Source organism: Galendromus occidentalis, unplaced genomic scaffold (assembly GCF_000255335.2).
Source record: "Galendromus occidentalis unplaced genomic scaffold, Mocc_1.1 scf7180000076803, whole genome shotgun sequence".
In the NCBI taxonomy this organism is placed as follows: Eukaryota; Metazoa; Arthropoda; class Arachnida; order Mesostigmata; family Phytoseiidae; genus Galendromus; species Galendromus occidentalis.
The window spans coordinates 124,134-136,409 of record NW_003804792.1 but is presented as its reverse complement, the minus strand read 5'-3'; the positions used below and the strand labels follow the sequence as shown (position 1 = coordinate 136,409).

General features: G+C 51.9%; 2 protein-coding genes across 2 annotated transcripts in view; both read left to right on the top strand.

Moving 5' to 3' along the window:
* The first annotated feature begins 339 nt into the window (after positions 1-339).
* On the top strand, positions 340-6,239 carry LOC100898111 (uncharacterized). The gene is made up of 6 exons (XM_003740173.2): positions 340-391; positions 1,912-2,129; positions 2,524-2,671; positions 2,908-3,041; positions 5,731-5,995; positions 6,116-6,239. The coding sequence occupies exons 1-6, from the start codon at positions 340-342 to the stop codon at positions 6,202-6,204; spliced, it is 906 nt and encodes a 301-aa protein (XP_003740221.2). The 3' UTR covers positions 6,205-6,239.
* Positions 6,240-9,216: 2,977 nt separating this feature from the next.
* LOC100898828 (mutS protein homolog 4) overlaps positions 9,217-12,276 on the top strand; it is a 6,199-nt gene continuing 3,139 nt past the window's right edge. Inside the window, exons 1-5 of the mRNA XM_003740178.2 lie at positions 9,217-9,238; positions 10,142-10,283; positions 10,392-10,564; positions 10,743-10,945; positions 11,051-11,249. Of these exons, the coding sequence (XP_003740226.2) occupies positions 9,217-9,238; positions 10,142-10,283; positions 10,392-10,564; positions 10,743-10,945; positions 11,051-11,249 (739 nt within the window). The remainder of the gene's footprint in view (positions 9,239-10,141; positions 10,284-10,391; positions 10,565-10,742; positions 10,946-11,050; positions 11,250-12,276) is intronic.

Genomic DNA, 12,276 nt, shown 5'->3' with positions numbered 1-12,276 from the left:
AATCGCGAGCCAGAGCTCAAGACCGCGAGTTCGGTTCCGTGAGCGGCCCGGGCCCGCGGCTAAAATACCTCGATCGTCGGGGGGCTCGCCTTCCCATGCAGTCCCGCTGCCGGGAGCAACACCGCACTGAATACCTAACCAGCGTCGATTTCCTAACGCAAGGACCAGCAGGATTCAACCGGGGGAGATCAGTCGGAGTGATCCTGCTGGAAGACATTGAAAAATTCGGGAATGAGTTCGGTCGATATGCATTGACCGTGGCGAACTTCACCTTCAATTAAAATCTCCTTGCAGGTTGACTCGGGTCGGCCCGGCCCGGGTGTGAAGTGAATTGTACAGATGAGTCGCATCTCCTTGGAACGTGTAGTACTGTTTTCACAGATCCTGACGGGTGAGTCTGGACGGAGGCGTAGAGTCAGTTTCGGGAGCCAGCAAAAGCTCATTAGACGTAAACGATCGACTAAAATCGCAAATCGCAACGCATATCTCGGAATGGAGTCCGCATGACCTCGGAATATCTTTGCACGGGGGGCTTTTTCTTCTGTAGGAGGCGACCTTCCCGGGGAAGCTATCGGATCCACTCAACCTGTTCCTTCGGGTCGAGAGCTGCAAGTCAGAGGAGGCTTATCTCTTGAACTTTCAGACCTTTTCGACGCAAATGACTGTAGACAGACTCAATGTTAGGTTGTGGAGCTCATGAGAGCCTCCCGAGAGACACAAGCCTTCCGGGCGCCTTTTAAATCGTTTTTGCTGGGGATTCTCCTCGCTGGTATCATGGCTGCTCACAAGCTGATTATTGAAATCCTCCACGGACGGGTCATCCGCCGGCTCGATCCGACGGCTGGATGCAGTTGTTCGCCAGAGCTCTGTAATGCGCTCTGGAGGTATCTGTTGACGTGACTCTGAGCAGATAGATGCTGTTGCGGGAGTTCTGTTCTGTGTCAGGCACGGTCAAATCTAGGGGTATATTGTTCTTCCTACCGTGCCGTCGAGATCCTCCCCCGGCGGAAGCGAAATATGGAGCTTCTGCATTTCATGCTATATTTCAATCTCATTTCATGCTATATATATTTCAAGGAGCTGCCTCATCTTGCTCTTAAATACTCGCCAGGTTCCTCGCTGGCATTCCCTCTGAATTCCCCATGGTCTTCACGGGTATCATTCATTCTTCTCCTTCGTTGCTCGCAGGGATTATTTTGACCCGGTATTATTTTATTCGTCCCATCCAGATTCTTTGCCCCCTGTTTTTTTTCAGCTTCTCAAGCTGATCTCTGAATTAAGCGATCTCTCCGGCCGTTTCTCTTGCTAAGACTCTCGCTCATCATCTCATATCTTCTGTCTGCTTAGCGTCCCTAAAGATTTCCCTTCCTCTGATTGAATCCGGAGTTCCAAAACACGCCGATAGATGCATCCCGGATCGACGGAGATCCCTCGCCGGAGTCTCATTCCCCGATCTCGTCGACTGCGATCCAACATTATCAGTGATGGAACACGGGAGCTGAAGTACCATCGCCCGTTACATTCATATTTCATCCCGGATGTGAATGTTTAAACAATAAATGGATGCCCAGATGGACTGCCACGGTTCAGCAGCTCGAAATAGAGTGGATAATTTAGCTGTTTTGTGCTGACAGCTTGAATTATAGCCTCCACGCGCCGCCAATGCACTGTAGTGTCTTTTCGGCTTTGGAATGAGATATACACTCGACCTTTTGGTACAATAATTGCTGTTCGCCGTAGCTCCCTCGTTTCGACGTGCTCCCTAGTTGGCGGATATCCGTTTCGACCAAGTCGGATCCCTCAATCATTTGATCCATTTACGCACCTTCGACAATCGTCTAATTCGTTCGCATGTCCGCGGTTTTCGTGGCAAGGCACTCATTCACCGGACGAATCGTTCATCCATTACAGAGATCAGCGCCCTCAGCCACCTCTCGTTGAACGTGCCGTTCACAGTAGCCCGGGGCAGCACGGTTACGCTAGAGGCACGATTCGCCCTCAACAACGCCGCTGAGTCACTTCAATCCATAATTTGGTATCGCAACGACGAGGAGTTCTGCCGTTTGATCGTTAGGTCTGATGGCGGCTTCACCGACATTTACACAGATCGTGAAGGAGTCTACATCGACGTAAGTGATTCAACATGCCGTCGGGAAAGAAGGGATCACGCAAAAGACAAGTTTTCGAATCGGTTCGACCGTAGACTTCCCGGAAAGGACTTCCCTCACGCGTCCGGGGAATGATTCCGTCTGACGGCGACGAGTTTCGGGGGAGTATTCGACTCTTTGAATAAGAATACGACGAGTCTCATCTGAATCGATGGGTCCATGGTTGGAAAACCCGAAGGCTTTTGACCTTGGCCCTTCGGTTAGAAACGCTCCTCGAGGGATTTTTCCGTGCCTTCTGAAAATCGATGAATTTCGAGGGAGAGAGCTCTGATCAATCTGTCTGTATATCGCATTCATCCTTGAGCATGTAGAATCGAATATATCCCCTATCGAGGTTCGTTCTCTTTCCTTGCAGAAATTCAAGACGAATTTGAGGGACGGTTTCTGTGAGGTGATGCTGCGTAATATAGCTTTAGAGTCGACGGGTCGCTACCGCGTCGAAGTGAATACGGCGCTGCCGTTCGCGACTCAAATGTCATCGGAGGAGGTCATGGTCGTAGTCGGTACGTGGATAGGCTCCGTGACATTTACTTTGGCGAAGGAGCTCCGCCAAACAGCGATCAGGAACTAGTCAATCGACACGTTCAGGAATCCAACACCGAGCGTTTGACGATGAGCATTTCGCGCTCGGAGATTGCGCATCAGCTTGTTACACGACCTTCACTCGTGTACTCGTTCCTCTCCCTCCATTTGGCTTTTTATTAAATCCATACCGATTCGAACTCGATTCCTCTCGCAGTTCCGCCCAGGGACGGACCGTCGATTACCGGAGGGATCCGAGAAGGTAAAGGGGGCGCCTACTTGGACATGATGTGCATTTCGGGGAAATCGACTCCCGCCGCTCAACTTCAATGGTTTATCAACGGGAAAGCCGTAAGTTGGCTTCGAATATCCATCACCACATATTATAGCCGATCTCACAAAGTCTCCGAGAGTGCCTTTCCTGGACGAGAAAAAGCACGAATCCAATAGAATTGTTCGCGCTGCGGTGATATCCCCCTACTCGCCGTTTTTCCCGCGCTGGGGCGATAGGTCTTTCGTCTGGAAGGGAGAAACATTAGCACCGTAGGGCGTAATCTGTTCTACGGGTGCCAACAATACCGTCTTCATCATCATCGTTGACGCTCATTGCACAGGCCGTGCTTTGTTCACAAATGGATCCGGATGATCGGCATCATTTGTTCCCTTTCCAGCCAATAAGGAACCTGCCAAGATAAAGATGCCTACACGTCATGGGCGGCGAAGAACTGGTGCGGAGGATAAACAGAAATTAGATAATGCGTCTTCCATCCGCTTGTCGTGAGCCAGTGATACGAAGCTCAAAAACTCTGAAAGAGACGAGGTCACACCTTGTTCGTTGTTGATCTGATCGGGAGGGCAGATGAGCTGAGTGCTGATCCCACTATGGAATGGGATCGAATATGAATCATCACAGCGATCGACGTCCGCAATCGGCTCTCGAACCCTACGATTCATACAGAGGAGAATCGAAACCGAGGTCGTTATTTAATCTATCATCATCACTGATGCCACATAATATTCGGAGTTGCTCCCATAAATCATGGGAATGTTGCCGACTGCTTTATTTCCTCTATCGGTCCAGCGGCTTCCGACAGGTCGCTTAGTGAGCCGTGATCGCTTACTACGGCAGCTCAGTCAGCCCCCCATATTCTGATAACGTTTTAGAAGTGGAGCGATACGAGCGGAATCTCATTGCCCTGGTTTTATTGCCCTGAATGGAGTATCATGAGCCGATTTAGAGATTCGGGATACTTCCGGATATCTGGCGTTCCCCCATTAATTGAATGAGATTAGCTTTCAGCGCAGAGAATAACTCTGATTGATGCTGTTTTCGAGAGGGCGGGAGGCAAAACCCAGACTGTGGCTCTTCCTCTGGGATGGGCATTACGGTCTCTGGAAGAAACCCACCTCGTTCAATACAATTATTCCAAAAGAGGAGAAGTTCCCGATAAGCGGAGATACACCATGATTTCGTCGCGACTGCTTCGCATGAGGACGGTGGTCTGTTTAGTCACCACGGCGCGCAGGATCAGTCGAAAGTGATCGCCGAGTCGTCGAGGACGTCAACGTGGTGTTTGGCCCTATATCGCTTTTTCTCGGGCACGCCGCAGCCCAATCCACAGTCACGTCGTAAACGCAAGGTTGACCAGGGCCGCGAGACGTGGTTGTTGAACTCGAGGCTCGCCTGGATAAGCATTGATTCCCAGCCGACCGGATCTAGATCCGTCATCGCAGAGGGAATTAACCTCCCGAGTCCTGTTCATATCCGGCGATCGGCCAAATTGTTTCTTGATGGCACTGGCTCGCTTAGGAAAAAAATAAAGAATCGATAACTCTCTGGGGGAAGGATAAATCCACCGTACCTTTTTCGATATTCCATGATGCTGGTCTCCGACACACCACGGGTTGTTGGCAAGTAGATAAGGTATCAAATCAAGCGGGAGCCATACACTTGCCCTACGCAAAGTTCCCAACTAAGCATTCGATGTCGACATCTCGACAAGACACTCCGTACTTTGACCGACGTTGATTCTACAACGCTCCTCTCCAGACAGGAAAAACGAATGATTTGAGAAATGTCGTAAGATTCCGTTCGCTACCTGCTGAAGTTTCTTGCCGAGGCTCGTGCTATTCCGCAGCTGCAGGTCTCAAATCCTGGCAAATCCAAGCCGCACATGGAGCGGTGTGGAAGTCATCCCATCTTGGCAGATCGAGGTCGTAATTTCGCAGCGGAGGCGACTCATCCATTCGAATCGACGCCACCGACTCGAATTGTCGTATGAGACCCACATGTTCCCCGGACCGCTGAGATCATGATCCAGCCCCTCATTTGAGCCGGAAGTCTCGCTGATCCGAGAGCTCGGCGCCTTAAGCCGCTCATTGACACGGGATAGACATCGGCTATCCAAGCTAAAGAGAACTGATGTCGGAGTATCGAAAACGCGGGGTGATCTTCCGCGAGAAATTCCCGCTTCGGCGCACAGCCTCGCCCTGACGGAGAATCGCTCCAGCAGGATAGAGCACAATGACGCTGCTGATGAAAGACGTGCTTATGTGTGGCTTGGCTCCGAAAAAATACTCATCCAACCTTTTCGAACGTGACGTATAAACTACGAACGTCAGCGTTATTAGACAACGGTGCCATCTTCTCCGATGGAGTTTATTGAGCCTTGAGCGTGTTTTACGCTTCGAGAACGACTCCAATCGCGGGAAGAGCTCAACGCTCCCGGAATGTGCAGGGAACAATAAAGGTCATCGGGCTCGAGTCCAAGACTCCGGCTTCTGGTGTGGCCTTCTGAGAAACGAATCACTCCGGCCAAAAACGACTTTCACGTCGCTCCGAGCTTCCCCGAGGCCGACGCCTAATTTCAAATTGAGTCTTCCGACCGCCAATCCTGACCGGCAAAGCTGAGAGGGTAGCGAGGCTACAGAACGAGGGGAAGCGGGAACGACTTACGAAAGATCTCAGATATCGTGCGGAATACCACACCGAGACATGGAGAGTCGGTGTAAGGCTTACGAGGGGAATTTCAATTCACAGGTGAACCCACAACTCGACGTGGTTAGGTATCCGGTAGAGCAAGACGAGGAGGGACTGCAGCAGAGTCGACTGCAGCTCCTCATGCGAGTTGACGAGCGGAAACATTTCCGCAAAGGCAAAGGCTATCGGATACGGGTACGATGCGTCGCCACTCTCCGAGACGGCTTCGAGCTCTTCGATGACCGTGTGTTCCGCCAAAAAACTCAGAATTCAAACGACATAGAAGCTCAGGAAATTCTTCACACCACGCTAGTCTCTTCGGGAGGTTTGTATAGCATCGATGTGATACCACACCCGCCAGTCAGGAGAACGAAAATAAACTATCGAATAGCCGAGTGACCTTGATCCTGATCGATCACAAGCGAGGAAATTTCCACTCTTTCAGGAGGAAACGTCCAGAAATCATCGAGCTCCGTGACGACTGTGTTACTGTTGATTGTTTACTATGTAATATTGTCGATGAAAATTGTATAATCGTGAATAAGCGAAGAATCCGTCGAATAAATTCTATTACCATGCGATGGAGGCTGAATAATCATCGTGCCCGGGCGACTGTCTCGCTCAGAGTCAAGATTGACCCGATGATGAGCCGCTCGCGTATTACGTGACGGTCGAGATCTGCCAGATACGGAGTTCTCATGGGCGTAGACCGAGTGAATAGAATGAGAACGGCGCCGACAGGCTCGGATAACACTAATTCAGCCAATAGGATTCGAATAGCCTTAAGCAATGGCAAAGCTGTCCTTTATGGTGGTGATTCGAACGTGGGTCGAAACTGCGCGTAACAATCGCCCGAGCTCGCACGGTTTGATGCATTGAGAGAGAATGGCTGACGGCAAAATTTGTCGGAGCGAGTAACGACAACCAACGGCGGCAGCGAGGCCGAATAATTTAAGGGTGATCCGCGTTGGCCTCATGGATTCATCCAACGGGCAAGGTGTCAGAAGCGAGATACAGACAAAGCTGTCCAGGATAATTGGCCCCGAGGTTTCGACCCGGCGAGCTATCCAACAATCTCCTATGCCGGGCTGTCGCCCATCCCTGACCGCAAAACATGAAGCCTCGACCACGCGATGCAGAGAGCGCTGCCGAATCACCCGCGGTCCATCTTGGACGTTCTCTGGTGAATTTTCGCGCACGGCACCTGCGGGGCACGTCGCCGCGTGACTCCGGGCGGAGGAGGATTAGAATGATCGGGAGACGAGAAGTAGAGAAGGACCAGAATTCGCGCACGATAGCTGAGGGTGCCGCTCAGGGACTTGCTCAGCTCGTGAGTGGAAGTGATTCCAGCTCGCGATATATCGCCATGGAACGCTGTTCGGCGGTCTGGTCATATTTTATGGCGGAGTTGAGCTCTTGCGAACCTCAGCACTTTCTGTCGCGGGAGCCCCGCTTCCGGCGCTGCATCGACTCGACTACAGTCGATCACGTCCAGAACTTGGAGGACCGGGAGCTTTCTAGACGGCAAAGTCGAGTTAGATATTCATTCTCGAGATCGCTCTCACAGCCCCCCAACGACTGGTCCCGACTAAAGGATTCATTTCAGAACATGGCCTAATAGACTCCGATGGAAGAATATATCGTCTCTCCATAGAGATGCCCCAATCATTCCTCATCGATGAGCCCAGACACTCTGCGTGGACGTTGCACGGAGGCGGGCTTCTTTGTTTCGATATTTGAACTCTCCCGCGGAGTTTTTTCTCATACGCCTACGTGGTTCCTGGGACTTTATGAAAGTAGCGAAGTTGCCAGGATCAAGCCCTCACTGGAGCCAAGGGACTATCGGTCTTCTCGGAGCGAGGCGAGGCAGACTGCGTCAATTATGGGGAGTGGAAGTTCCCCAGAGAAATTGGGAGCTCAACTTACTCGACAACGCTCGATGCTGGAATCATATAAGGTTTCCCGAGAGGCGTCATGAGAGTTTCGAATCGTCTTGAGGATCAGGGCTTGTCGGGATTCGGCGCGGCGCTCGCTGGAGTCCGATGCAGCGTTCCGCAGTATCCGCCGGCGGAGATCAGCCCCCTCCAGAAGGAAACCATGACTGATTGAAGATCGGTATCGACTTCCTGCTCGACTCGGAACCAAAAATTCTCTTGATCTCCTATTCCGCGGAAATCGCGAATTCCCTCCCCAGTTGCATAGATCCTAGAGAGATTCCCGGGCTTCGATCCGAGCGAGATGGAATCGCCTCGAGAGAGGTGAAATTCTGCGAGCAGAAAACGTCAATCCATTCTCACGAGAGCGCCTTGCGCTGAGGATATTTCGGAGACGTCCCAGCCTTTACCAGGCGGTGCATGTCGCAATCCTCGTGGAGGTCACACCGTCATAACTCGATGGAATAAATCGTCTGTAAGGTCGCGGATTCTCTTACGGCAATAGCTCTCGATTTCCCGTAGCCATCGAGGGCCGATCAAGATTCCTCTCTTTTCATCGATTCTCTCCATTTCCAACTCTGCTGCCAGTTAAAGTAGCATCGCTGGCCTGTTGGCCTGCTTTCCGCTCATCTCATTCCCCGAACCCGTTGATCCTCACGGCTTCGAAAGAGTTGACTGAGGGGAAGCTCGTAATCTGATTGATGACGAGTAATTATAATCCGACGAAGAAATTGAGGCAGCCGAATATACGACTTGTGCACGAGAACGAGTTGAGCAGTCAAGCATCCCACCTGCGCGCACGAGTCCGTGCTAGCCGACTGAGGCATCATCGATGCTGCGATCCGTGAGATGGAAGGTGGTAGTCATGACGTACGGAGCGCTCGACATTTGGTTGCTCGCAGCGTCTCACTCATCAGGTGCGATGATCCCGAAAGAACTTTGCATCAGGGAATTATGTGAGTAACTTCGATTCCGGGTGAGCGAGTCGGCCAGAAACTGTTTCATCAGGTCTGAGCTCCTCGAAAGCGTCCCGTAGGTATGTTCCCTGGGGAAGAATGATCCTTCTCACCTCAGGCTCGGGAGAGAGATCGGAAATCGCGGGAGATCTGATTCACTCCAGCGATCCGGAGCAATTCACCGCCTAGTCACCCTGCCTGAGTTGCGCTGTCGTCGCGAACCGAGCTTTCAACGACAACCGTAAATCACCGCTTAACTCGAGATATTGTGGGACGTCTCGAAATCCTAAAAGCACTTCCCGGAGACATCTGCGCTGATCATCGATATCACTTGAACGTCGCTAGTGCAGAATGTCACATGCCGCTCGTTTCTCTCCTCGCGCTCTAAATATCAGAGAGAAGGGGAAAGCCGACTCCTGGGGTATGTATCTCACTCGCTGCGAGAATTCTTGAATCAGGCAGGACGGCGCAAGTAAGTCACCGCAGAGCACTCTCGGATAGTGCCGAGGGGACGAGGTTGGGGCCGCACGGTCTCTGGAACAGCTGTTCATGAATATCGCCGTTGACTCTGTGCTGGTCTCCAAGAGGGTCGATGGGAAGGCTTCCATCTGAGCTGACCGGTTCACGAATTTTTGGCCGAAGAGAAAACTATCGATATGGGTAAACACTCCACATCAGGTGAGGAAATTCGCTTCTGGATTCAGCGATGGAGAAACAACCCCTCTATTTTCTGGAATGAAGAGCCCCCAAATTTTGAGCAATTGCTCAATCAGTGGATCTCAGACGCTCGAATTCAATCTTTCAAGACACTTCAGGCACTCCATCGAGTAAGCGTTCTCGGCGTTCCACCCTGCCTTCCGGCTCAAGCCGGAGGAGCAGCACCGTAAGCAGCAGGCAAGTGCTAAGCATCGCAGTCCAGCCGCGTCCAAGCCTGTTGCTTTGGTCGAGACCCATGCGTTGAGGACTCGGAATGCCCATCGATCCCATCGGAGATTTATGGACTCGGAATACCTATCGATCTCATCGGGTATAATGATCAATCTGGTTTGGAGCGACTTCCAGGAGATCCTCGTCCGCAGCCTCGAGTTTTCTCTCAAGCGAAAGCACGATCGTGTGCCTATGCTCAGGAAGAGGGACCTCATCTAGAGCCGTTGGTCTCGCCGTTCTCCAGCCGGATCGGAACAGGATAAGCCTTGCTCAATTCATCGATCAAGCGAGCTACTTTTCAACTTGCGTCGCTCTTGCTGTAAGGCGCCTCGAGCCGTTCATGGAATCGGAATCCTCGCCTTCGATCAGATCGAGAATCAGATCAGGCACAGCGAGACTTTGAGAACTGTTCGTCACCTACGAAGGAGACTAAACTTTGCTTTCTTCTTTGAGCAATCTAGAAGTTCGACGCTCTGCACATAGTGCTCCCAAACACGGTCCTCAACAAGGACCCCGCGTCACCACTCGTGCGGGAGCTGGAAGCGTATTTTCCAGGGCTGAGTCCTCATGGTGAGGCGCCCGACCTCACGTGGATCCTAATATCGTCATAGTTCTGATCGTCAACTAATTCCGATCCTCCTTGCTCACTCATAGGGGTTGAGAGGAAGCATTTCAACGATAAGCTCGGCATCGACGCTATCCGACGGGCGAACATGTTCCCGAACAAAATGTCCGCCATCGAAGTAGAGCTACGAGAGAAGTACTACGCGCTCGCCTCTGCTAATGCTCTCATCAAGTAGGTGCATAGGGGCTGAGTCCCCTTCAACAGATCGTCTGAACCCCGATGGCGGCCACTGTGCCGCCACTGCTGACTGCCCTCCGAGACATGGCTTGTGCCTTATAGGTACCTCGAGAAAGTTCAAACAGCTCTGGCACCAGCCGCTCGATCACTACAGATCAGTTTCTTACCGTCACCGGAAGATATCTGTCACATCGACACAATCACAGCCCGGGAGCTTGAGCTTGTGCGAAGCTCGAGCTCGGCGCCCAGCGACGCGAACAAATACACCCTGTTCGGTGAGAATGACCAATAAGAATACCTATCGATATGATCCCCGCAACGCATCTTCGGGATGGAGCTGTATAGAGATTCTGTAAATCAGGGAATCAAATGATGGAGCACGATTCGAGTTCCCCGACACGTGTGGGCTATTTCGCTTGGAAAGCGGTCGAGGAACGATTCATGTATTCGCAGATGTAATAAATTATACGTGTACGGCTGCCGGTCGACGCGCCCTCAAATGGAGACTCCTGCAACCCTTCAGGAAGAGCGAAGACATCGAAGAGCAGCTCAACAATGTCGGGGAGCTGATCAACAATCCCGATGCTCTCGAAGATCTCCGAAACCTATTGTCGAAGTCGACGGATCTCGAGAAGATCGTCTCAGGACTCAATTTGGTAAGAAGGAGCGAAGGTGGGCAACAGAGTTCTATCGTGAGACCACAATCGTGAACATACGAACTCGCGATTTTCCGCTTCACAAGAAATTCTGCGTTCGCACAGGCCGCGACGACCCAAACCGATAGAACGTCTGCTCTAGCCAGCCGAGTTCAGAACTTACTCGCGCTGAAGTTCAATCTGAATCTTCTGGAAAGCTTCGAGACCGTTCTGGATTCCTTGAACGATGCGGAATGTACCTACCTTAAATCTATTCACCAATTCCTTCTGGATTCCCGCTTGATGGAGATTTCTTACGAGATCAGTGAGTGCAGCCCAAGAAGTTCGGAGAGACATGCCTAGTATTTAAAGTATGGGCAAAGCGTATACATACAAATATATATATTACTAGCGCTCCCGGTCGCCGCTTCGCGGCGACTCGGTATCGCTAGACTCACTACACATGCGCTAGCTCCGAGTGCGCTGGCTCCGAGTGCGCTGGCTCCAAGTGCGCTGGCTCCAAGTGCGCTGGCTCCGAGTGCGCTGGCTTCGGGTGCGCTTGCTTTGGTCGCGCGTGCTCTTGGTGAGCGTCCCGTTTCCCTGCTTTCCCGTTTCCCTGCTTTCCCGTTTCCCCGCTTTCCCGGTTCCCCGCTTTCCCGGTTCCCCGCTTTCCCGGTTCCCCGCTTTCCCGGTTCCCCGCTTTCCCTGTTCCCCACTTCCCCGTTTCCCCGCCTCCCCGTGCCCCCGCTTTTATTAGATATATATGTCCTCCGGAAAATCGAATTCCCGTCTTTCCCTTGATGAGGACCACTCAAATCATTTTTTTATGGGGGGAGGACCCATAACATGAGAACGACGACCCTCAGATGACCTTCCTGAAGCTCCCGGGAACCCACCCCTGAATTTTTGCGGCGATCGGTTCAGGCCTTAGTGAATTTTGCGAATTTCAGATTTTTCAATTTTTTTTCGAGTTTTCGTATTTTCGTGGGTGGAGCACTCAAATAATTTTTTTAAGGTAGAAGGACTCATCGCATCGGAGAACTGACCCCCCTATAACCACCGCTGGATCCCACAGAACACGCTCCTTTTTCACGACGATCGGTTCGGCCGTTTTCGAGTCTATAGGGTACCCCGGACATACAGACAAACAGACAAGCAGACAGACAAACAGACATACGTTTTTATATATATAGACTAGCGCTCCCGGTCGCCGCTTCGCGGCGACTCGGTATCGCTAGACTCACTACACATGCGCTAGCTCCGAGTGCGCTGGCTCTGGGTGCGCTGGCTCCGGGTGCGCTGGCTCCGGCTGCGCTGGCTCCGGGTGCGCTGGCTCCGGCTGCGCTGGCTCC

Bases quoted from the DNA above. Each gene is read 5' to 3' on its own strand.
- LOC100898111 (XM_003740173.2), top strand. From the start codon at position 340: ATGAGTCGCATCTCCTTGGAACGTGTAGTACTGTTTTCACAGATCCTG. The intron at 392-1,911 runs GTGAGTCTGGAC...CATCCATTACAG, and splicing joins GTTTTCACAGATCCTGACGG to AGATCAGCGCCCTCAGCCAC. The intron at 2,672-2,907 runs GTACGTGGATAG...TTCCTCTCGCAG, and splicing joins GGAGGTCATGGTCGTAGTCG to TTCCGCCCAGGGACGGACCG.